Source organism: Phyllobates terribilis, unplaced genomic scaffold (genome assembly GCF_046119375.1).
Source record: "Phyllobates terribilis strain yellow unplaced genomic scaffold, ASM4611937v1 Scaffold_1__5_contigs__length_1240528914, whole genome shotgun sequence".
Classification (NCBI taxonomy): Eukaryota; Metazoa; Chordata; class Amphibia; order Anura; family Dendrobatidae; genus Phyllobates; species Phyllobates terribilis.
In genome coordinates, this window is record NW_027362761.1 from 876,972,915 (window position 1) to 877,000,273 (window position 27,359).

The following is a 27,359-nucleotide window of genomic DNA, read 5'->3' on the forward strand; positions in this document are numbered from 1 at the left end:
GGTTGGAACCATAGATCTCAAATTTGGACTCATCAGACCAAAGCACAGATTTCCACTGGTCTAATGTCCATTCCTTGTGTTCTTTAGCCCAAACAAGTCTCTTCTGCTTGTTGCCTGTCCTTAGCAGTGGTTTCCTAGCAGCTATTTTACCATGAAGGCCTGCTGCACAAAGTCACCTCTTAACAGTTGTTGAAGAGATGTGTCTGCTGCTAGAACTTTGTGTGGCATTGACCTGGTCTCTAATCTGAGCTGCTGTTAACCTGTGATTTTTGAGGCTGGTGACTCGGATAAACTTATCCTCAGAAGCAGAGGTGACTCTTGGTCTTCCTTTCCTGGGGTGGTCCTCATGTGAGCCAGTTTCTTTGTAGCGCTTGACGGTTTTTGCAACTGCACTTGGGGACACTTTCAAAGTTTTCCCAATTTTTCCGACTGACTGACCTACATTTCTTAAAGTAATGATGGCCACTCGTTTTTCTTTACTTAGCTGCTTTTCTCTTGCCATAATACAAATTCTAACAGTCTATTCAGTAGGACTATCAGCTGTGTATCCACCAGACTTCTGCACAACACAACTGATGGTCCCAACCCCATTTATAAGGCAAGAAATCCCACTTATTAAACCTGACAGGGCACACCTGTGAAATGAAAACCATTTCCGGTGACTACCTCTTGAAGCTCATCAAGAGAATGCCAAGAGTGTGCAAAGCAGTGATCAAAGCAAAAGGTGGCTACTTTGAAGAACCTAGAATATAAGACATATTTTCAGTTGTTTCACACTTTTTTGTTAACTATATAATTCCACATGTGTTAATTCATAGTTTTGATGCCTTCAGTGTGAATGTACAATTTTCATAGTCATGAAAATACAGAAAAATCTTTAAATGAGAAGGTGTGTCCAAACTTTTGGTCTGTACTGTATATATATTTTTTAAAACTGTGTGTTTTTTATTTCATTAAAATACTTTATTCTGGCCATGTCTTTTATTGAAAAAGCGGCGACCATTTTACTACGCAGTAAGTAATGGGGGCGTCTTATAGACGCCCTTCATTACTAACCTGGGCTTCACGTCAGCCGCCGATACAAGGCAGACATGAACCCCAACCCCATTACCCCACTCGCAACTGCTACAGGGCAGTGGAAAGAGAGGAGGCTAAGCGCCATCTCATGGATGCGCCATTTCTGGGACTGCTGAGGGGTGATATTAATAGCCGCAGAGCCCATTCCCTGGCTATTAATATCAGCCCGCAGCTGTTTGTTTAGCCTTTGCTGGTTAGATTTTATAGGGGGACCCCATGTCAATTTTTTTCTGGGGTCCCCCAGTAATCTAGCCAGTAAAGGCTAAATAACCAGCTGTGGGCCGATATTAATAGCCAGGGAACATTTTTGGCTAATGGCCCCTTCCCCGGCTACTAATATCAGCCCCCAGCGGTCAGATTTCCCTCTGCTGGTTATAAAAATGATGCGGGAGCCCACGCTATATATTTTTTTTAAATCTTAGGCTCTATGCCCACGATCCGGAAGTAGTAGCACTTTTGCCGCATATTTTTTGCTGCGACCAAAACACTGCATTCTATTCAACGCAGGTAAATCCGCATGTGTTCACTGAACCATGCGTATTTACCACATTCAATACATTCTAGTGGTCAAATTTCTGTTGCAGAGACTTGCGACTCCGCAAGAGAATTTGACATGCTGCGGTCCTGAAAGACGTGCCGCATGTCAGTGTCCATGGGTGATTCGCAGCCTCTGATGCACGCATAGTGGACAAGGGATTTCTAGACATCCCATCCACTATGCTGTAATATCTGGATGCTGCGGGTTTGAAGCTGTATAAACACGCAGCATCAAACCTTCAGCAGCTCCTGACTGTGGACACATAACCACACTCACCGGCAGCATGTCAATTTCTGTAGCGGACACGCTAGTCTCCGCTGCAGATTTTGATCGATTGAAGTGTCATTATATGCGGTGGATTCACATGTACCGACAACAAAAGTGCGGCATTAAAAACCGCGTTTTGGACACAACAAAAATATGCTGGGTCCAAAGCTCTGCTTGTTGCGGTTTGTGGGGACATAGTGGCTAATGAACCAGCTGTGAGCTGTTAATAATGGCCAAATGGCACCTTCCTATGCTGAAAATAGCAGCTCACAGCAGCTGCTTAAATTACATAAATAGAAATGCTAATGAAGATGGGGCAAAGGGGACTACCTGATACCCAGCTCTTTTGTTTGGTGAAGACAAGATGTCAATCAGACCTTTTCATGACCAAACCTAATTAAAGTAAAGTAAAGAATTAAATAAACACACACAGAGTAAACACTTTGTTTGATACACAACAGACACATTATTTAATCATTTAAATTAACCAATATACTCACCCCAGTTCTGAGAGTAATCCAAGGGTTTAAGCAATGTCCCACCAAATAACTTTATTTAGCTCCAAAAAGCATTCATTGATGTACAAAAACGCTTCAAAAAACGCATCAAAAAATCCGTCAAAAACGCGATGAATTTCCGCAGTGTTTTTGCTGCTAAGGAGACGCAGATACGCTCAGGAAATTTCTACTTCAAATCCTGATCGTGCACACATAGCCTAACATGTGATTTTTATACACAGTTATGTGACTTAGTGGAAAATTGACCCTCCTGATGTTTTTCATTAGTAGCTCTTACTTTTCCAGCCTCTTGTTAACACTGTTCCAAATTTTTTGAGATGTGTTGCGGTCATTAATTTCTAAATTAATTAATCCTTTCAAATAAAATGGAAAAATACCTATCAACTTCTGATATGTGTTCTGAATACAGTATGTCTATAAAAGATTTCTATACGATTGCATTTTTGTTTTCTTAACATCTTACATAGGGTCCTAACTTTTTGGAATTGGGGTTGCATTTTCAGTAAGAAGCTGCCTAATTTCTGCAGGAAATTCAATATGCCAGATCATTCTACTCCCTCCTTGCCCCTGACATTTGTCATAGGGAGAGACTTGGGACCCCTTCATACACATCAAACAGCTGATCAAATCCTATAAGCCTCTAATTAGGTTGACAATTATTTAATAACCTCTTTGCAAAAACAAAAAACATCCCTTAACCAGACCTGTGCTGCCGACTACAGACCTGTCTCTACTCTCCAATTTATCTCTAAACTCCTGGAACACTAGGTCTACTAGTGTCTAATCCGCTACTTCACAGATAACTCTCTCCTTGACCCTTTACAATCTGGTTTCTGTTCTTTACACTTTACTGACTCTGCCCTTACTAAAGTATCTAATGATCTGCTAACAGCTAAATCTAATGGTCACTGCTCCCTGCTGATTCTCCTGGATCCCTCTGCAGCATTTGACACATTGGATAACTAGCTCCTCCAATATCTCTGCCTCATAGAAATTACTCTATCAAGGTTCTTCTTCTCCCTCTCAGATGCAGCACAGTGTCTCTGTGGTTAGCACTGTTGCTTTGCAGCGTTGGGTTCAAATCCCACCAAGGACAACATCTGCAAGGAGTTTGTATGTTCTCCCCATGTTGGGTTTCCTGCGGGTTCTCCAGTTTCCTCTCACACTCCAAAGACATAATGATAGGGAATCTAGATTGTGAGCCCCAAAGCGGACAGCGATGATAATGTCTGTAAAGTGCTGCAGAATATGTTAGTGATGTATAAGCAAAGCATAATGATAAAAAAAATAAAATAATCATTTGCCTGCTCTTGTTCCCCTTACTGTAGGGGTTCCTCAAGGTTCAGTCTTAGGTCCTCTTTTCTCTATACAGTGCCCCTTTAATAAAATAATCTTCTCAGACTTTCCATCTAGGGCTATGCGGCTATGCAATTGTTGACTTGATATTAGCAAATCACTAATTGTTGTAAATGGTTAATAGGAATCTGTCACCAAACACAAATTAAATTAAGTACACGTCATATAGGGGAAAAAAGTATACATTTACTGAATTTGAAATGGGCGGATCAATCCGCGAGACACTGGTCCATGGCAAGGTCAGTAGTCTCTGGTCACTGGACAAGAGTCTCGCAAATCTCTTTCCTTCTGGGATTCCATGTGGTGGCTTTTAATTAGTCGGACTGGCATGATGTCATCTGTGTGTGACACTGCAATGATGACGTTATATCAGCCTGGCTAATCGAATGCCGCATTATCAATCCCAGTAGATAAGAGATTTGTGAGCCTCCCATCCAGCGGCCACAGACTATTGACCTGGCTGATGGACCAGAGTTCTGTGAATTGATCTGCTAATCTCTAGTATAAATCCATGGTGTTATTGTCCGGAAAGCACTATTTAATCAATATGCAATTTAGGGTGCTTGGTGCATCAGCCCAGAGCTCAGAGAGTCCGTTTCATTCTCTGAATCGTGATAGAAAGCGTTTGCTTGCCTAGAGCGAGCACTGACTGAGAAGAATCCGCCTGGGTGCAGGCGTATACACTGGCCGTTCAGACGCCGGCGGACTGTGTATACATGCGCACACAGGAAGACTCTGTTCAGCCACTGTTTTCTAGACATTAAGCCAAGTTTTAATACACTAAAAGTAAAGTTTGTAAAGGGGCTAAGTCCCCTGTATAACTGTGTACTTTTTAAATTTATCGTTGGGTGGGTGACAGACACTCTTTAAGGATGAATATTCCAATTATTGAAATGTCATTGGTGTGACTGATGATGGTCGGTCATGTGCAATCACCTATCCAAGAACTGAACTCCAGGACCTTTCTTTCACAACAATGTTGGAGTCACCAGCTAGTGGACCCCCACCAAAATGATTGATCACACATCTATAATGAGCAATGGTCTTGTATCTTTGTGTAATTAATCCATATGGCCTGTGAAGTGGACTTAAGAAAGTACTAAGCCCCTCTTGCGGTAGCGGGCCACTTTACGTAACAAGATATGCCAATGTCTTAAATAGAATATTATTACAGCACCACGGGTCTCTTGAAGACGGCACAAATGTATTCAACTTCCTCAAGGCTCGTAATTACTAATGGGAAGCATTGGTCTTGATTTTTATTTAACCTATTATAGAAGGCTTTTCATTTCAAGTGTATTTCAGAGAAGTGCAAATTGCTTTCTAAAGTGAGTTTTGGCTAGTGTTAAATGAGAGGATCCTCTTCTTGTTCTGGCACTGTCAAAAGCAGCGTGATTTACTTGCAAATTCTGCTCCTGCTTGGATGATGCAAGCAATTCCCGCATCTAGGCATTAATTGTTTAATCAAACCAGACAAGAATTCTTCACTCAACCTGCTCTCGCTATGAGAAACTAGTAGAGTTCTAAGACACGAAACCTTCTCGGAGAAACAGCCACATCAGCAGGCATGAATTTGGCCTTGTAGGTTTTAATCTTCCACCTTGATTGAACTCCTATTACTCCAAAGTCTTCTCATTCCACAGAGACTCAGCGTATTCATTTTCCACAACAATCTACCTCTCAGTTTCAATGACATATCCGTTTCCATCTGTCTACAGTCTTTTAACCCCTTTGTGTCAGTGCGGGGTGCGCTGGAAGTGGCAGCTCCTGGGTGACTGCTGACATTTAATATCTGTGATCAGCAAACACGACAAACCAAAGCATAATGCAATACAAATGTCAAGAATGCGGGTAGACAAGAACAAAAAAAATGTGACGTAAAGCAATAAGACCGAACACAGGAACAAAATAGAAAAATTGGGACTTACGTGTGAACATTGTGAGGAACCACGGAATAGCGTAGAGCTGAAAGACAGTGAAGATGCAATCAATGGGGGAACAATCTGTTCTCGGAAGAAACATAACCTTTCAGTGATGAGTAATGTCATTGTCACAAATATGCTACGCCGTACCCACAAATGGAGGTGTCGCTCTGAAAAGTGAAGACTAATAAAACTAAATGTGAACTTATTTCACAAAACGTAATAGCATGGTGTCTAGACACAATGGAACTTTTCCTTAAAAGTAAAAAAAAAAAAATCACATGGGGACGTCATGTCGCTTTTCCAGACTCCTGAGAAATGGATCAATATATTTTTTAGATTTTACCAAACTGCACAACACAGAAAAAAGAAGAAAAAAAAACTAAAATACACTATTAATTATCCCTTTTTGCTTCTCGATTTTGTATCAATATATTAGATGTAGACTCCTAGTATTGATCTGACTCAGTCCACATCTTTGCCTTTATCTCAGATTATTTTCTGGCCGTCATCTTTTACTCTTGCTCTACTACAGAGTATTTGATGCAGTGGATATCGTTAGGTCTCTGTTATTTATGACACGGGGACGCCATTGGGTGATTTTTAATACTAATAATTAGGTTGATAATAGGGTGAATGTAAGTTTATTTTTTTTTTGGGGGGGGGAGTGGGGGGCAGATGTTGCTGTTTTGGGAACCCCTAGTTTTATTGTCTCATCTATCTTCCTAATGGCTTTGGTGTTTCTTTTACTAAACTGGTAGCACAGAATGACTTATGTTTTTAAAGGGAATCTGTCAGCAAGCTTTTGCTATTTAATCTGAGAGCAGTATAACATAGAGCTCAACAGCCTGATACAAGGGATGTGTCAATTATTATGCTATGTGTTGTACTTTCGATACAATCAGTATTTTATCAACAGGAGATTATCACTATCAGGACTACATCTCCTGTGCAGAGCAGTCAGAATAATCTGTAACCCCGCCCCCCACACCACTGATTAGCAGCTTGCTGACAATGCACAGTGTACACAGGAAGCTGACAGTCAGGGGTGTGGACGGGGTAATACACAGTCAGAAGACTTAGCTATGATAAATCTACATCAAACAAATAAGGACTCTATCAAGACTGCACCAAGCAGCCAAGTAAGTGATACATCCCTGGAATCAGGCTTTCTTTCCCCTATATTATCCTGCTCTCAGATTATATAGAAAAAACCTACTGACATATTCCCTTTAAGGGAAAATGTTCTTAAATAAAACCTAGGAGCTCCTTGAAGTTGTTGTTTGATGGAAGCCAATGGTTGTGACAGAGTGGCTCATCTTAGGTAGATCATTTTAGATCTGTGCTCTTCTCTACTGAAAAACAAAAATGTAATACCTGGCAAAAGAACCCCCTCCTACCGATCACTGAATCATTGGGGGGGTGTAAGGAAGGACAGAAGTAAGCCACCTAGCCTAAACAGGCCAGCATCAACAAGCTGAGATCTCTTTGGGGTATTAACATAACCAATGCGTTTTGTTTTTTCATTTGTCTTTGTGCAAAAACACATAATTTATATAATGTAAAAATAAATAGAAAAGAGTGTGTGCGCCCACCTGGCAGGAAAACACAGAGTGAAGAGGAAACAGTTCAGTGATCAGTGCAGTGGAAATGACTCAAGTACTTGGTGGCTCTACCACAAAAACACTAAGTAAATGAATGCAGCAAGTACTCAGGTCACACACCCTGCCGAATATCATCAAAGGGCAACCGGACACAAGAGTTCTGGAGGACACTCGGGGGCTCATGGATAACAGAAGTTAAAAGAACAGAAGCCGTGAACCATATACTACGGCTAAGTTGGAAAACAATAAGCTAATTCACATGTGCAAGAAAAAAAAATAATATTGTATAAAAATACATGTGTAGCAGATATGGAGGCTTGGAGTTTCTTTTTATCTTTTTACTAAATAGAGCACTGTTATACAAGTGAGAACTTTCTTTTAAACACAAGGTCAAGGGGCGGCCAGAATCTAGCATGGTTGCATGGTTATAATAAACCGTAATAAGGTATTTAAAGAGGATTAAAACGAGTCATATTAGAAGTTGTACATCTCTCTTGTAAGGTAAAATGGTTTCCAAGTAGTAAGCGCTGCAGATGCACAGCAGAGTGAGCTGCCAATCAAAGTGCCAGGGCGTGGCTCCAGGAGGAATAAAGTTAATTTTCTATAAGGCGGAGCACATTCAATAAGGCGGCTGGACAGCATTATAATACTATTAACCTGCAGATTAACCCCACTTATCAGTGGGTTAATAGCGTTTGGAGACGTCACAGATTCCCTTTAATAACACATTTTGTAATCTGCAGCAGCTTAGCTAGTTCTCTCAATGATGAACCTGCGCTGTGTAGTCCTCGATATTCATGAGCTCTGTCAATCTCCTCCCCTGACCATTGATTAACTGCTCTCTACATATGCACAGACCTCATTATTGAGAAGACAAGCAAATCTGCAGCAGATAAAATAGTCCATTTATACAAACTACAGCAAGAAGTCCAGTAAGTGAGCATATTTTATGCCACTCTCAGATTTTGAAAAAAAAACTGGTAACAGATTCCCTTTAAATACATGTTAGACCAGATGAGGCTGGTCTACTTGCTTTGAAAATGCATGTCAGAATGGCTGTATAATTTTTTTTTTAAATTGGTTTTCCCCTTACATTAAAATGAGAATTGAAATGAGCTCTTCCATGCTGTTCTAGAACAGTAATTAATCTCTTAACTAGCCTGGAAACTATTTGAAAATGCAGATCCCTAAGTAGTGGACATAAGATATCCAGAGCCAACATCATCAACAGGAATTGTGCTCTCCACATCAGATGGGTTATATGTTCCTATATGGAATTCAGTCATATTTTTAGCTGTCATTTTGCGCCATATCATACTAAAATATACGAATAACAGATACTTGGTATAACATTAATTGTAGGTGTAACCCTTCAATGATATTACATGAAGGCATTTGCAGTGCCAAATATGTCACATGATGTACACCAATGGTGTCGACTATCATTCTTTCATACTTAGGTCCGTCAGGTTTCCATCATGGTGTCCTTGATTTTACAATTAGTCCAGCATGTTTTGGCAAGGGCACTCACATGTCTCCCTCTCCACTTTTTCACAAAATCTCTTGGTGGAGCAGGTGCCAGAAAACGCAGCAATGGGCATGTTCCTCTTTACACTGGTATGTCATATTTAACAGTCTCTTAAAGAAGAACTCCTCCCATCAGAGTTTTTATACTCTTAATATATTGCAATCATCATATAATATGGCACTGTGTAATTACAATTGCTCATTTTGCCTTTCTACCCAGCTAATTCTTCTCTTTCCTCTGCTCTATGTAGAAACAGAGAAACAGGAAGTCTCTTTTCCCTGCATGAGTCATCCCCCTCTTCAAATCTCTACCCAGCTGCTCCCTCCTCCCCACTGCCAGGGACTTTCATAGTGATGACTCATGCAGGGAAAATTGTCCTCCTGTTTCTATATAGAGCTCAGAAGGATTCAGCTAGTCTGTTTTAATCATGTGATGTCACAGATCTAATGGAAAAGAGAAGAATTAGCTGTGTAGAAGGACAGTTGTAAGTACACAGCTATTTAATAGGATTGCAATATGTCAATCTGTTTCTAATACTCACTGAAAACTTTGTGGCAATTCTGTCCAAAATATAGCTGCTACAGAGTGTATGCCTCAAAAAATTACAATGCTCATAGTCTAATCTATACTGTAATACCATGGAACAGTTTTACAGAAACATGTCTACAGTATACAACGGCATAACTGCTGTAATACTCAGAACTATAGATAAGGTGATGTGAACTGATTGAAAATGTGACTGTGGTGTGTGGGTCTCTTTAAAATTATTTCCTATTTTTTATTTTCTACAGTACAAACCAGACAAGCAGGCTACTTATATTGTCCCACAGTGCCCCCTAGTAGCGAAGGATGGAAATCACAACTTTGGAAATATGCTTCTCCTAATGTCTCTCTCATAAGCACAATCTTGACAGATACCACAAAGTAAAGTTTTTCTAGCCACACTGAAAACAAAATTCTGGGCCAGCAATTAAACGGTGTACGATTTGTTTTACAACTGTTGCTAAAATGAAAGCTCATAAAGCAGAGCTGGTTTTATTATAATACGTCTTACAATATGTTTTATAAAAGAATGGAGGTATGGAAGATGGGGAGAAGGGAACCATTTACTTAAGTCTTGTCCATGCATCTGGCATACAGGCATATCCATCTATTCATCTCTTTTCATTTGTATCTATATGTATCTATCCATCCATCTATCTGTCCATCCATGTAAAAAAAAAGGGAAAAAAATTAAGCAGCATGCCAGACAGCAATGGGTACAAAGCCCCTTATTCTCAATCAAAATCATCTTCATACATATTCCTTCTCCGTACTCCTTTTTTTGCAGGAGTTGCTTTCTTTCTATCTAGGTTGAATTAAAGAGCACTGGTGTTCTACCCTATATGTGTGGCCGGGTGCACATCCCAGGACTATTACCCAAGTGCACAAAAACTACATTCCCAGAAAAAAAGGCAGCACTCTACTGCTATTCAACCGAAGAAACAGACTCTTTTATTCACCCAGAAGTGTAAATGTGACATTTCAGGTGCAAACACAATACTGAGCCTTCCTCAAGCTGTCTATCTATCTGTCTATCTATTTATTAGTCTGTCTGTCCTTCTATCCATTTAACTATCTATCCACCTATTTATCTACTGTATCTATACAGTATCTACTGATCTACAATACATATCCACAGTATTTATTTCGGGTCATTGTCATGCTGGAAGATCCAGCCACGACCCATCTTCAATGCTCTGAGCGAAGGTGGTTGTTGGCAGCAATCTTGCGATACATGACCCCATTCATCCTCCCTTCAATACAGTGCAGTCGTCCTGTCCCTTTTGCAGAAAAGCACCCCCAAAGTATGATGTTTCCCCCACTGTGCTTCACGGTTGGGACAGTGTTCTTGGGGCTGTACTCATCCTTCTTCTTCCTGTAAACACATGACCTTCTCCCATGCTTCCTCTGGATCATCCAGATGGTCACTGGTGAACTTCAAATGGGCCTGTACATGTCCTGGCGTGAGCAGGGGGACCTTGCTTGCCCTGCAAGACTTTACTCCATGACGACGTAGTGTGTTACTAACGGTAATGTTTGAGACTGTGGTCCCAGCTCTCTTCAGGTCATTGACCAGGTCCTCCTGAGAAATTCTGTGCTGATTCCTGACCTTTCTCAGAATCATCCTTAACCCACGAGGCGAGATCTTGCATGGAGCTCCAGACCGAGGAAGATTGTCAATCATCTTGTGTTTCTTCCATTTTCTAATAATTGTGCCAACAGCTGTTGCCTTCTCACCAAGCTGCTTGCCTACTGTTCTGTAGCCCATCCCAGCCTTGTGGAGGTCTACAATTTTGTCCCTGGTGTCCTTAGACAGCTGTTTGTTCTTGACCGTGGTGGAGAGGTTGGAGTGTGATTGCGTGTGTGGATAGGTGTCTTTTATACAGGTAACAAGTTCAAACAGGTGCAATTAATCCAGGTAATGAGTGTAGAGTAGGAGGGTTTCTTAAAGAAAAACAAACAGGTCTGTGAGAGCCCGAATTCTTGCTGGTTGGTAGATGATCAAATACTTATTTCATGCAATAAAACGCAATTTAATTATTTAAAAATAATACAATGCGATTTTCTTGTTTTTCTTTTTTAGATTCTGTCTCTCACAGTTGAAGTGTACCTACCATAAAAATTACAGACCTCTCCATTCTTTGTAGGTGGGAAAACTTGCAAAATCGGCAGTGTATCAAATACTTATTTTCCCCACTGTATCTATCTACAGTATCTATCTACAGTATCTATCTATCTATGTCACGCCGGAGCAAGGAAATGCCCAGCGTGCGGCGCAAACGAGGGAAAGAAGGTAAAAGGTGCCCGGGCGATAGGAAAAGGAAAGAAGGGACACTCTTAAACACTCACCTGAGACTGCACCCTGCGCTCCCTATCATCCCTAGACGGGTCCTTAACCCCGTGTGTGATCACGTGCCTAAGCCCTGGCTGGTCCTGAGCTAGCCTTAACTAGTGAGTAAAGCAGCAAGACACTAGTCTCACTACTACATTAAGGAAACACAGGGAGGGAGACAACAGAGAAAAATCAAACAGCAACTGGAACTCCACAGCTAAAACTGGAACAACTTCTCAAGGGAGGTCAGCATAGAAAGCCTATAACCGGCATAGGAGAGAGCTATGAGTGAGTTTAAATAATGAAAGGGAGTGGCAGCAAAATGCAGAAGCTGAGATTAGAGCCATGTGGAATCACTGAAGGATCAAAAAGGAACTCAATCCCTTCCACACCAAGTGAAAATCAATCCGCTGCACTCAAGTTAAACGCTGAGCGGACTCCAAAGAGGACCTGCGATCTGCCAATTGCTGTGCCCTTCTGATTCCAGATACCCAAAAGGTCTCAGCAGAATGCGGAACATTTGTGACTATCTATCCACCTAGTTAATCTATCTACAGTATCTATCTACAATATATATCTATGTACGGTATCTAACCATCAATCTATCTACAGTTTCCATCTACAATATCTATCTCTCTATAGTATCTACTTATTATATTCTATCAGTCTGTCATTCTTCGTAATCAGTCTATCATTCTACATAATCAATCAGCCTGTCATTCCCCCTAGCCTGTCAGACTATCCATGCCGCTATCATACAATTATTTCCGTCTAACCGCTACTGATGTGAATTCTCTTCCCCATCAGCTGGACAGTGTTACAGATCAGCAATGGTCTCAGCTGGTGTTGGACACTTACTTTCCTATGCTCTTTCTGTATCGGTGCTCGCTGACCTATAACAGGGTGTAAATTGGATGCATCTAAAGGCTCGGCAGCTGGAATGAAAAGTATGCAGCCTATACGTTACATCAAACCGGGTTTTGATGCTTTTTTTGCCAACCACTGTAAGCTTAATCTATTCTGTTACAAGGAACATGTTACGGATGTTTGTTACAGCTCATATTGATGGGAAAGCAGCAGCAGACAGTGGCTGGAAATAATAATAGAGATTGTCTACTAGGTAGAATGGAAACCTTAAACCTGCAAATGCTAAGACAAGACAGTGGAAAAGGGAACGGATAAAAGGCAATTTCTTTAGAAATCAGATATGTTCTTATCTTTTTTTAATAAGATACACTATTTAAAGAAAGAGTGTCTAGGCGATTCAATCACCACATTGCTTTTCTTAAGTCTAATTTTTGATCTATACAGTGGTGGCCAAAAGTATTGGCACCCCTGCAATTCTGTCAGATAATACTCAGTTTCTTCCTGAAAATGATTCCAATCACAAATTCTTTGGCCTTATTATCTTCATTTAATTTGCTTGGAAGGAAAAAACACAAAAGAGAATGAAGCAAAAATCAAATCATTGATCATTTCACACAAAACTCCAAAAATGGGCCAGACAAAAGTATTGGCACCCTCAGCCTAATACTTGGTTGCACAACCTTTATCCAAAATAACTGCGAACAACCGCTTCCGGTAACCATCAATGAGTTTCTTACAATGCTCTGCTGGAATTGTAGACCATTCTTCTTTGGCAAACTGCTCCAGGTCCCTGATATTTGAAGGGTGCCTTCTCCAAACTGCCATTTTGAGATCTCTCCACAGGTATTCTATGGGATTCAGGTCTGGACTCATTGCTGGCCACCTTAGAAGTCTCCAGTGCTTTCTCTCAAACCATTTTATAGTGCTTTTGGAAGTGTGTTTTGGGTCATTGTCCTGCTGGAAGACCCATGACCTCTGAGGGAGACCCAGCTTTCTCACACTGGGCCCTACATTATGCTGCAAAATTTTGTTGGTAATCTTCAGACTTCATAATGCCATGCACACGGTCAAGCAGTCCAGTGCCAGAGGCAGCAAAGCAACCCCAAAACATCAGGGAACCTCCGCCATGTTTGACTGTAGGGACAGTGTTCTTTTCTTTGAATGCCTCATTTTTTTCCCTGTACACTCTATGTTGATGTTTTTTGCCAAAAAGCTCTACTTTTGTCTCATCTGACCAGAGAACATTCTTCCAAAACGTTTTAGGCTTTCTCAGGTAAGTTTTGGCAAACTCCAGCCTGGCTTTTTTATGTCTCGGGGTAAGAAGTGGGGTCTTCCTGGGTATCCTACCATACAGTCCCTTTTCATTCAGACGCCGACGGATAGTACGGGTTGACTCTGTTGTACACTCGGACTGCAGGGCAGCTTGAACTTGTTTGGATGTTAGTGGAGGTTCTTTATCCACCATCTGCACAATCTTGCGTTGAAATCTCTCGTCAATTTTTCTTTTCCGTCCACATCTAGGGAGGTTAGCCACAGTGCCATGAGCTTTAAACTTCTTGATGACACTGCATACGGAAGACACAGGAACATTCAGGTCTTTGGAGATGGACTTGTAGCCTTGAGATTGCGCATGCTTCCTCACAATTTGGTTTCTCAAGTCCTCAGACAGTTCTTTGGTCTTCTTTCTTTTCTCCATGCTCAATGTGGTACACACAAGGACACAGGACAGAGGTTGAGTCAACTTTCATCCATGTTAACTGGCTGCAAGTGTGATTTAGTTATTGCCAACACCTGTTAGGTGCCACAGGTAAGTTGCAGGTGCTGTTAATTACACGAATTAGAGAAGCATCACATGATTTTTCAAACAGTGCCAATACTTTTGTCCACCCCCTTTTTTAGGTTTGGTGTGGAATTGTATCCAATTTGGCTTTAGGACAATTCTTTTTGTGTTTTTTTTCATTGAAGACAAATTAAATGAAGATAATAATACCAAAGAATTTGTGATTGCAATCATTTTCAGGAAGAAACTGAGTATTATCTGACAGAATTGCAGGGGTGCCAATACTTTTGGCCACCACTGTACAAACATTTTGCATGAATAAAGTGATGCACTGCTCCTCTGCTGGTATTATTCTTAAAGGGAATCTGTCAGCAGGTTTTTGCAATGCAGTCTGAAGACAGCATGAGGTAGGGGTTAAAACACAAGTTTCAGCTATGCCTATCTTATAAAGCTCTGTGGTTTTGTTTGCTTGTAATGATTGTTTTAGCACCAGGATCTTATCATTACTGGGACACAGTAGCCCATGCATGCTAGTCAGACACGCCCCCTCCAGTGATGATCTGCTCACCATCTATGGACATTGTATATACAGAGCCTGGTGTGGGCGGGGTTAGCTTCCTCAGCTCTGCTACATGCTAAATCTAAAAGCTCTGATTGTGTGAGTCCAGTAATCTAAGTGATACATCATTGGATTCAGCTTCTCTTTGCCTATATCAGGCTGTTCTCAGATGAGGTAGCAAAAACATGCTGACAGATTCACTTTAAATGACGCTCCACCTCTGAAGACCCAATAGAAAGGACTTCGAGCTGCAAAACTAGGGTAAACCTCATATAATATGGTATAAATATAATACCTATAAAAATTGGCAAAAAAAAAACACTGGGCCACTAATATAACATGTTTATTGCATTGGTAGTCATGAATACAATCTTATAAAACCCAAACGATGACTACAAAAAATACGGTACAAAAATGATTTACTACACATAATCATAATTACATAACTTACAAACAAAATAAAATAATAATAACAAAATTGTTAACTTCATCAATGATAACTAGGAGGTTCTAGGATGAGTTGGTCACTCCCATAAATATATTAGTCTCATACTTAAATATATACATGACAGATGATCTATTACAAACTGTACTGTATTTATATTCAGCTCTGGCTCAGGATAGCACGCGTGCTGGGTCACGTGTGCAACAGACTTTAAGTGCAATAGTTTAAAGTGCATTTAATAAGCAGTTATACAACGGCAGTTAGACAGGGCAGGAGACAGGTAAGGTGTATAAGATATTCATACAAACATGCTGCTTCTTGGTCAGTTGTATTACATTATGCATTGGCCATAGCAATCTGCTTCTTACATGTTTTAACTTCTGCTTTCTCACATCTCATCCACCCTTTAACACATTCTGTGCACTCACTCCATATCACCCCTCCCTTCTCCCCTCTCCCATGTATAACTCTGAGGCTCTACTGACATTTCTCACCCACTCCAAACCATCCACTACCTCCACACAGCACTCAAAACGTTCATACAAATCATTGCACCACCTGCTCTTTCTCCTAGTCGCTCGCGACATCTTCCCCAACCCTGGGCCTCCCTCCACTAGCATACACCACTCTCCTCCAGCTGCATATAGAAACCCTGCTAATCTTATTAACATTCAGTGCATGCCCTCTCCTATCGCTTTCCACCACTGCTGCTGCTCTCTCGTTTGGTGGGCTGAAATTTTCACATACCGCCAGACCTGGCAACAGACAGGGTGGAGGTGTTGGTCTGCTCCTTTCCTCACAATGTGCTTTCCAGGTCATCCCCCCCAGTTCCCTCACTTATGTTTCCTTCCTTTGAAGTCCACACCATCAGACTCTTTAAACCCTTCTCCCTGCGAGTGGCAGTTGTGTATCGCCCCTCCTGGCTCCTCCCACCAGTTCTTGGATCACTTTGCCACCTGGCTTCCTCACTTTCTATCCTGTGACATCCCCACCCTCATCATGGGCGACTTTAACATCCCCATCGATGATCCCCTCTCCCAATCTGCCTCGCATCTACTTTCTCTAACCTCTTCATTTCGTCTCTCACAGTTTACGAATTCTCCTACCCATGAAGACGGGAATACTCTGGACCTGTTTTTTTCCAGTCTCTGCTCGCTGGATGACTTTACCAACTCCCCTCTCCCGCTCTCGGACCACAACCTTCTTTCCTTCTCTGTTAAGAATTGTCTCCTCACCTGGGACACGCCCACTTACCACACTTATAGGAATACACGTACCATTAATACCCAGCAGCTTATGGACAATCTCCACACATCTTTAGCCCCCATCTCCTCCTTCTCCTGTCCAGACTTAGCATTGTCACACTACAATAATACACTGAAGAGTGCCCTAGATGAAGCAGCTCCTTCTACTCGCAGAAAGACCCGGCACAGACAACGGCAGCCCTGGCATACGATGCAAACACGTTTTCTTCAACGTTGCTCAAGGTGTGCTGAGTGTCAGTGGAGAAAATCTCTTTTAGCAGAGGACTTCATCCACTATAAATTCATGCTCAAAACCTATAACTCTGCCCTTCATCTGGCCAAACAATCCTACTTAACCACCCTCATCACTTCAATGTCCAACAATCCAAAACGACTTTTCGAAACCTTAAACTCCCTCCTGAAACCTAAAGCACAGGCCCCCACCACCAACCTCAGCGGGGAGGATCTGGCCACTTATTTCTTTGAAAAAATCAACCACATCCATCAGGACATCTCAGCCCAATCTCCTCAGTGCCAGGATCCCCTTCCCTGCCGCACTTCAAGCTCACTTGCCATCTTTGAACCTGTTACAGAAGAAGAAGTTACCCAGCTCCTCGCTTCTTCTCGGCCTACACCCTGCAACAGTGACCGCAGTCCTTCACATCTCCTGCAGTCACTCTCACCGGTGGTCACCACTCACATGATTAAAATATTTAACCTCTCTCTTTCTTCAGGTATCTTTCCCTCCTCATTTAAACATGCCATCATTTACTTAAAAAGCCATCCCTGGACCAGAACTGCACTGCTAACTACAGACCTGTCTCTAATCTTCCTTTCATCTCCAAACTCCTGGAACGCTTGGTCCACTCCCGTCTAATCCGCTATCTCTCAGATAACTCTCTCCTCGACCCTCTACAATCTGGTTTCCGCTCCTTACACTCCACTGAAACTGCCCTCACTAAAGTCTCTAATGATCTACTAACAGCCAAATCCAAAGGTCGCTGCTCCCTGCTGATTCTCCTGGATCTCTCTGCAGCATTTGACACTGTGGATAACCAGCTCCTCCTCACTATGCTCCGCTCTATAGGCCTCAAGGACACCGTTCTCTCCTGGTTCTCCTCCTACCTCTCTGACCGCTCCTTCACTGTATCTTTTGCCGGCTCCTCTTCCCCTCCTCATCCCCTTACTATCGGGGTTCCGCAGGGCTCAGTCCTAGGCCCCCTCCTCTTCTCTCTATACACTGCACCTATTGGACAAACAGTCAGCAGATTTGGGTTCCAGTATCATCTCTATGCTGACGACACCCAATTATACACCTCTTCACCTGACATCACCCCTACCCTAATACAAAATACCAAGGATTGTTTGTCTGCTGTGTATAACATCATGTCCTCCCTCTATCTTAAACTGAATCTCTCTAAAACCGAACTTCTTGTGTTTCTCCCCTCTACTAACCTAACTCTACCTAACATCGAAATTACCTTGGAGGGTTCAACCATAACTCCCAAGCAGCACGCCCGCTGCCTTGGGGTCATATTCGACACTAACCTTTCCTTTACTCCCTATATCCGATCACTCACTCGCTCCAGTCACCTGCATCTTAAAAACATCTCCAGAATTCGACCTTTTCTCACCTTTGAAACTGCTAAAACTCTTATTGTTGCTCTTATTCACTCTCGTCTGGACTACTGCAACTCTCTTCTAATCGGTCTCCCTCTTCCCAAACTTTCTCCTCTCCAATCCGTCCTGAATGCGGCAGCCAGGGTCGTATTTCTGTCCAGCAGCTTCACCGATGCCTCCATCTTGTGCCAGTCATTACAATGGTTGCCTATCCGCCTCATGGTCCAATATAAACTCATCGCTCTCACCCACAAAGCTCTCCACAGTTCTGTACCGCCTTATATCTCCTCTCTCATCTCTGTCTATCGCCCTACACGTGCCCTCCGTTCTACAAATGATCTAAGACTAACATCCCCCATAATCCGAACCTCGCACCTCCGTCTCCAAGACTTCTCTTGTGCTGCGCCAGTTCTCTGGAATGCACTACCCCAGGCGATCAGACTGATGCCTAGCCCCCCATGTCTTCAAGCGTGCTTTAAAAACCCATCTCTTTAAACAAGCCTACCACCTTAACTACTCAGTAAATTAACTTTCCTCTGTTCCCTCCTAAATATCATTCAGAATCTGTTCCCTACTCTTCATTTGTCTCCACATCCTCCATGCACAAGATAAGTGCACTCGGTACTCGAGTATTGCACTTAAACATACAGGCTGATGACCGCATCAAATAGCTTTATATGAAAATCCCTATTTATTATAATTGCCAGATCTGAAATAACAAGCACTTTTCACCTATTGTGTCCCCCCCATTTTCTTGTACATTGTAAGCTTGCGAGCAGGGACCTCACTCCTAATGTAACTGTTTAAACTGTCTTAAATTGTATTGAATTTATTGTCTGTACATGTCCCCGCTTAATTGTAAAGTGCTGCGGAATTTGTTGGCGCTATATACGGTAAATAAAAAATTATTATTATATTATTATTATTATGTACTGAGCAAAAGAGTATAGAAAGTGTTAGAAAATAAAATTCATCAAAGATTGTTAAATAATAACTAATCCAAAATATATAGTCCCCGTATAATTTAAATATCATAATAGTGCATAAGGATACACTAGGCTCTCCTGCTCTGTAGCTACAATTGGTAAAGTGCATAAAGCCATTTAAGAATATATACTGATAAAATGTCAAGTACATTCAATATGTCCAGATATAACTCACACATAATAGTAGTAAAGGGAAACTACCAACCCACAGTCTGTTACCTCCGGCTTGTGTGTTAAATATACATATTTTTTTAATTTTTGGCAACATTTTTTTTCCCTATAACATAATTTGTATTAAAAATAAAAAAAATGAAATGTTGCAATTCTCACACTGGGCACTAGGGATTTTTTAGACTCTAACTTACTGTTTCTGTAAAAAAAAACCATGTGTACATTAGCCACAATGATCAGGCCAAGACCCTATATTTTGCAAAGGTCATTGGGAAGGGAAAGGGAGCAGGGTCAGTTTTGACATCACCTATTGTGATTGGTTATCGATTGTGTTATTAATTGTGTATAGAATAGTTACCTGTCATTGCAATCCTGCCTCTTCCTGAAAGAACAAAAACTATGGGCCCAATTCATCATTCAGCTTTCATGCCAGAATTCTGAAGTAAAAAATGTAGGTGAAAGTTGGTGTTGCTAAATTTTGCGACTTTTCGCATCTTCTCACCAGTTTCTCCTAGCTCCGCAAAAATGGGTGGAGCTGGTATGGGACAGGGGCATGATGCCACAGCTTGTCTAATTCAAGTCAGGCTGCGGCGTTCCCTATGCCAGAATTCTCACTCCAGTACCTGACTGGAATGAGATTTCTGGTTAGCGCATGCAGGCACAGCTTCATGAATCAGGAGTGTCCGACTCCAGCATGCCCCCTCAAAACCGGAATGAACAACCAAATCAGGCAATTGAAAATTGCAATCAGACTAACTCCCTGATCAAAGTTCCATCACAGAATCTAGTACCCATAACCTCATATTCCAGGATGGGGGGGGACTTCAAGTTGACACAAGCACACAATTTGATCAATTTAATCAGGTTCCTCCCATTTGGAAAAAGCATATTGTGACATCAGAAAATTACTAGTCAAATTATAAAACCAAAATCAGGTTACACCTTGTTTGCCATAAACTGAGCTGCAAACAGCAGAATAACTACTTTTATGTTAGTGGCATGGATAGTTGTGTTGCATATTAGACCTTGACACAAGTAGAACCCACACAATGGGGCCATCGCTGTTTTTCTTTTCTCTACAAAAAGTTGAAGCTTGTAGATGCCATAGCACCTGCAATGGGTCCCCTATGGCTGTAGTAATGCCCAATGCCATGTATTAGCAGTGTCCCAATTGTCCGCATCCACTAGTAAGAATTCACTTTCCCCAGTGTATGTTAGGAAAGTAGTTGGCAAGGGGCACAATTTCTGGCATACTATTTTTTTTTAACGGAGGCTGGATTGTTTTACATGGGATTATGCCTAATTTGGGACTTTCTTTCGCAACCCAGCCACCAGGTGATGCACTAGTATCCAAATAACCATACAATGCTTAAAAATAGTGCCAAAATAATAGTGCCATATGTTGGCCAAATATCACTTCCATTCAGTTGCCTAAATAACACGGGCACATATTGAATTGCTATCACTGCAACACACTGCATAAATGGTGATCCTAGTAAATTTGACAACACACATCACCTAACAACAGGGGTAAACAATGTGGAAATGATATTACTATACAATAAATATTAAGATTTATTATGGTGTCTACAAACCTTGGGTGCCAGACCATCTGTGGTGCCCTCTTCAGCGGTGAAAGTGGCTTTGCTCTCTACTCTACAGATTGGCTCTATGATATCATTGGTGCCTTAGTTCCAATGAAGAAAAAAGTACAATTATATAAATATATTAATCAGTTTGTGGGTTCAAAAGAATTTTGTTTCCCACTTAGAGGTCACAGTTTTGGGAAGTCTAGTTTCAGCATAAAAGTATCTCCAAGCCCAGACCTCCATTTTACTTAAAGGGTTGTTCTAATTTTCTTTCTTCAGGAGTGCACTGCCTGCTGGAGATCAGGCGCTCCTGGCTGACTGTTCACACCAGCTGCATGGTCGCACTGCTGGTCTGAACTGCGCTCTCCGATGCTGCAAGCAGAGGCAGCTTTGACAATAACGATGGCAGGATCCAGCGATCTGATTAGCTTCAGAGCAGCGCTTCCAAGCGAAAGCACCTTGCCTAGGAAACCAATCACGCTCACTTTCATACAAAGGTAGACGGTAACCTTGGAAACGATGAGTGAGCTATAAAATTAAAAATCCCCCAGTACCTGAGAAACGAGGATTTTTAATAAGCGATAAATTGCAAACTTACTTAGTTTTTACAAGACACTTTGCAATCTTAAAGATTTAAGAAGTTGAGACAACTCCTTTAATAGCATTCCAATGAATAAGGCTTGAAGTTCCAACACCAAAGATTGCACTATGGTGATGCTACATGGCCTTTTTAGGGAAAGATATTGTGGCTGAGTTGTGACTCACAAGTTGCCATAATCACAATGCAACAACACTCCTTTATACCTGTGATGTTGAATCACCTTACCGCAATCTTTGGCCTTGCAACATGTGTCATGGCCAAGGTTTAGACTCTACCCCCTGCTAAAAAAAGGGGAGGCAACTATTACACATAGACGTGATTGTCAGGTGTCCATAAATAGTGCAGTAATGAGTTGGTGCGAATATGGCAGGACAATCCACAAATAATTAGAAAGCACTAAAAAGGGGTCATCATAATGTAATTCACTCAACAAACAACTGCATTTTATTTTTTAAAAATTCACTAAATGAATCAAAATAGTCAGTATCACAATTCAGCATCTTTTCACTGCAGCTTCCAGCCTGTGTTATAGGACATAAATAAGAGCATATCCCCATGGGATAAATGGCTGTTATCCGCACCAGTGGCTTGAAGCTGATCCTGAGGGAATACGTGATGTAGTACACTCATAATCAAACACATCATGGCACATCTTCTGCAGCTCAGCCATTTTTTATACTGTCTACGAGGCATCTTGAGCACTCCCAGATAGTAATACTTTGATACTTTGTATGTTTTCTGCTCTCATTCTTTATTAGAATAAGTTTGATAGTGTAATGAAAGGATCCACACACATTAGATAGCTAAATTCATCAAATTGTTTGTAAAGGTTCTTTCACACATGCAATCAGCCGACTGAACGAACGTTCAGAAGAATACTTCATAATGGCGACTTTTACATGTTTAGACAGTTTGATATGTTAAAGCTTTATGATCACCACATACTTTATCAGTATTTTAATGTTTTAGCAAGGGGTCTCTTTGTGGAGAGTGACAAGCCAGGCCTGGCATGTCAGAGTGAGGAGACGTATATACGCCATGCATGCTCCTCTGGAATACTTAATTTCCCAGAGGAGCATGCATGGCATATATAAGTTTAGACGTTTTCAGACATTCAGACGTTTGATTTTCGCATATGAATGATATCTGTGTTTTTCACATGTCCATGATTTGCCGAGAACCAAGCGATCCGAGGAAAATCGTTGAGACATGTCCGATTTTGATCTGAGGGTAGGATCAAAATCAGTAATGCAAGTCTATGGGTTCGTGAAAAAATTTGACCACACTCGGATGCAATCTGTCACATAGGAGAATGTGGAGAAACTTTTTTTTGTTTCTTCACCACATATGAGGAAATCTGAAGACGCTTAGACCACATTCTAATCAAACTCCGATCAAAATAATTGGTCCGTTTTTCCCATACGTGAGAAAATCGGACGTCTGAATGAGGCCTAAGCGGTTATGCAACCCAATGGCAGTTCACCGGATGGCCACTAACAATGAAGCTACCTTTATCTGCTGTCATTGGAAAACTAAACTAATCTGTATGTCATCTCAGCTTTAGGACGCAATGTGGTTGGAAGATATGAAGCCAGCAATACATAAAGACCAATCAATTAGGGAAGCACAAGCGGAGAATCTACAAAACTGAAATGACAGTATATTGGTATATTGAATTGACTATACCTATAAGTAGCACTATGCATGTTAGTAATTTAGGTATATTGATGATGTATGATACATATGGCAGAAAGAGAAATCATCACATCAGAAATGATAATAGAGAAGAAATAAGAATGGAATTATAAAATGCATTAAAATAAAAATCCAAGGGTAATATGATGCTGACTTTCCAGCAAACAGGCAGGTCGGCATACGGCACCGAGGATGCTTGTAGCTTTAGACACATTCTGTATTCCAAGAGCTTCTTACTGACCCCGAGTAAGTGGAAGGTTGCCAGGAAACGTAATCCTTCCTGCAGTGAGACACCGCGTTAGGGTGATGAAAGATTAATCAGGTTTTACTGATACCGGATTACTGCTCCAGCACGAAAATCAAGTTCAGGCCCTATTATCGGCTTGCTGATAGGTTACCATGACCAGACACAGGCCATCTTGTTTGAGGAGAAAACAATCTTCTTTGTATTAGCGCATTTTCTGCAGCAGCAGGTTGCACAAGAACCTTCACAAGCCGAATTGCAATAACGTATGTGTGATCACATTACTATGACTCAGGGATGATGCCCCTTGCCTTAATTCTAGAAATACACTGGAAAGTAGAAAAGAATTTTCCACATCACACCTACATAGCAGCACCACAGTCACCAGCAAATCCTTCAAAAAAGCATATGGAATTTTGAATCATATTTGGACAAAAAAAAAGTGGGAGAAAAAAAAGTTTGCAAATTTTAAGTGAAGTTCTAAATTAAAAAAAGAAAGTATAAACATTTTAAAATGTTATATACAATAAGAAATAGACTGCAATGAAGCCCTAGGTGGTCACTTTATCTGAGACATCCATCTAGCAATGTGTTGGACCTCCTTTGGCCTTCAGAACCACAGCAATTCTTCATGGCATACATTCAGCAAGAATATTGGGCCCATTACATCATCCTATGATCCCTTTTCATCTACCAACTTTTAAATCCTAAGGTACCCTTTTCACTAGATATTTTTCTCAAGCACCCCCACTCTAAGTATATTATTGGCAATGTTGTATGACAAAACCCCATAAGGTTGGAAGTTTTTGACATACTGGCCTCACTAGTCTACCACCAATGACCATGCCTCGTTCAAACATGTACATATCGCAGTTTTCAAAATTTTATGTTAATTCACACCAAAAAGCTCCAATTGTGACAGGAATTAAGTGGCCATTCAGTGTACATTGGAAATAATTAAATAGCTTGGGTCCCAATTCATTAAGGTGTTTTTACGCTAAAATACTGGGGTAAAACACCTTAAAAAGTCACAAAATTTTGCGACTTCTGGAGTTTTAATGTCAAAGTGTGCAGAGTTGGGGCGGAACAGGGGCGAGACTGTGCCCATTCGTCTGATTCATGCTCAGTTTGGGCATACCTGATGTCAGAAATCTCACTCCGGTAATAAAGTAAGATTTCAGGGGAGGTACACAAATTCTGTTTATGAATGTTCATCCAGTCGCTTGACACTCGGGATAAGGAGTGAAAAACTTGCCCTTTTAGGGCACACTGGATCATGCAGTATGGTTGTTGCCTTTATTCCTTCTCATTCCTTGGATGAACTTGATGGATATGTCTTTTTTCAATCATACTAACCATGTAACGCAGAGCTCATGCACACATCAGTGATTTTCTTATACAAAAAATCGGTCCGAAGTTCATCAGAGATTTTGATCAGAGTTTCATCAGTGTCATCAGAGTTTGGAAATGTTCACACACATTCAGTATTTAGAGGCCAAAATCAGAAGAGGAACAATCAGAGGAGTAGAATAGAAACCTGTCACCACTTCTGTATTTATCACCACTCCTACCTTTGGCTTACAAATACTGATGTGAAATACTGACCAAATACTCAGCGTGTGAACATGGGCTTTCTCTGAGTGTCTCTGGTGAGAAAAAAAACTTTCTCCACCTTCTCCTATCAGTCTGTGAAAAACCGACAGTCCTTGGACACTAAAGTGTTGTCTGATTTTCTCATGGACCCATAGCCTTTCATTGCGGAGTCTCATAAAACACTCGGATCAGGATCGGACATGCCTTTGAAAAGCCGCATGATTATCATGAAATACATGGATAGCACGCATACGCGAAAAATTGACATGTGATTAAGCCCTGAGGGTGAAGCATCAAAATGTGGTGCGTTATTCCAGCATGACTGACATGAAAACTAGGAGAAAGAGGCTGGCCACATGTAGCCATTGGCTCGATGGGGGTGGACAAAGTTTTGCACCCTTGCTAAGCCAGGAGCATGTGCCCGCACCATTATAAAACTTCACTATACCAGAAAAACTCTAATTTAACAGTAGGCAAAAGATGCATAAATCACAGCAAAAAACTAATCTGTATATAGTACTGACAATCAAAATAGAAGCTCACAGAATTAATACCTTCACAGACCGTTTAAAAATTAACTTTTAATATATATCTTAATAATAAAACTACAAACCACATTATCAGTGCACAGTAAAAACGAAGGAGGAGTGCCTTACCCTGTTACGGCACTAACTGACCCTACCTTGCTGTGGAGGTTGGCACCCTATATCCTGCGCAATGGCGCCCCCGCTCACCGACGACTCACCCTCCTCACCCTATAGTGACAAAAATATGGGGTCCAAAAAGTGCAAAGTGCAAAAATTTGATGTAGAGACATAAAAATTCAGTAGCATATAGTAGGAAAAAATGTATATCAGCAGCTCTGATCAGTTCAATTTAGCAGCAGACAAGTAGCAAAAGAAAGAGTTAATCTATGTTGGGAATCTCAATATCTCTAGATAAGTCTTATGTATGATTCAAAGATATAACATGATCAATTAACATATATAAATTGCATGATTTTAATTCCATCATGATGATCTTGATAAATGAATTAAATATAGTCAGATCAAATCAAGCTTAAGTTCATTCCATATAGCCTAACCAACGCATATATTAACTCGACGCGTTTCTCCTTTTACAAGGTTCATCAGGAGTAGTTAATCAGGCACAGATATGTATATCAAAGGCTCCTTATCTGATTTCAATCATTTGTCCAGATAAAGTTTAAGAAGGACCCAACCATATGATGAGGCGTTTCACAAATGGTCCGAGGGTAATCCCACCACATTTTCTATGTCCTTTGGGCTTCCTACCTTCTGATATCTGGCTGCATATTTTTTCTATTTTGCCCTCTGGAAGATGACAATCCTGATTTCTGGAGTCTAGCATGAGACTTAAAAAGATTTGTGCTTTCAGGGGCTTTAGTCTCGATTTCTTTAGCTTTAAGAACCAACCTAAGTTTTTCACGGTAGTGCTGACCTCTTCTAGCTGAACGTTGCAGTGATGAATTGAACGGCCTATAATTAAGAAGTCGTCCAGATATGGGACTATAGCGCATCTTTCTCTCGAAGGTGAGCCGTCACTTTCACTATTATTTTTGTAAAGACCCGAGGGGCCACTGCCAGTCTGAGTGGAAGGGCTCTGTACTGGAAGTGTTTGATTTCTCCTATTATGGTTTAGGCCACTCTAAGGAATTTCTGGTATTCCACATGTATCAGCAAGTGATAATATGCATTCTTCATATCGAGGACAGCCATATAACAGTCCAGAAAAGCATCTTTACGGTTGATCTTACGGACTCCATCTTGAACGTAGGAATTTTCAGGAATCTGTTCAGGCCCCTCAAGTTGATTATTGTATTGAAAGTACTGTCTCTCTTTTTTATCAAAAAGAGAGGGGAATAAAACACTTCCTTCCCCCTTTTCTTGTATAGGGACCTCCAAGAGGACGAACTTCTTTACCAGATCAAGGATCTCTGATTCCAAGGCTAGCTGTTCCCTATGAGAACACCGTGCAGAAGTCAGAATAAACTTTTGCGGAGGAACAGCTTGAAACTCCAGACTTCGTCTGGATCTTACTAGGTTGAGAATTCAGCTGCTTGAGGAAATTTTTTCCCAAGCAAAGAAAAAGAGGGAGAGGCTTTCCACCAACTGGGAACAGGAGTCACTGGGAGGATTTCTTTCCTTCATGGGAGGGACCCCCAAAAATAAAACCTCTACTTTTTTTTCCTCCAGTCATCCCATGTATCTTGATCCATGTTTTTTTTCTCGTGTTATACCTTGTTTTCTGAAAGGATCC

At 41.1% G+C, this 27,359-nt stretch overlaps 1 protein-coding gene across 1 annotated transcript in view; it reads right to left on the bottom strand.

Moving 5' to 3' along the window:
* Window positions 1-27,359, bottom strand: part of TBCK (TBC1 domain containing kinase) — a 396,446-nt gene that overhangs the window by 198,664 nt on the left and 170,423 nt on the right. The window contains exon 21 of the mRNA XM_073639595.1: window positions 5,685-5,721. Coding sequence (XP_073495696.1) covers window positions 5,685-5,721 — 37 coding nt within the window. The remainder of the gene's footprint in view (window positions 1-5,684; window positions 5,722-27,359) is intronic.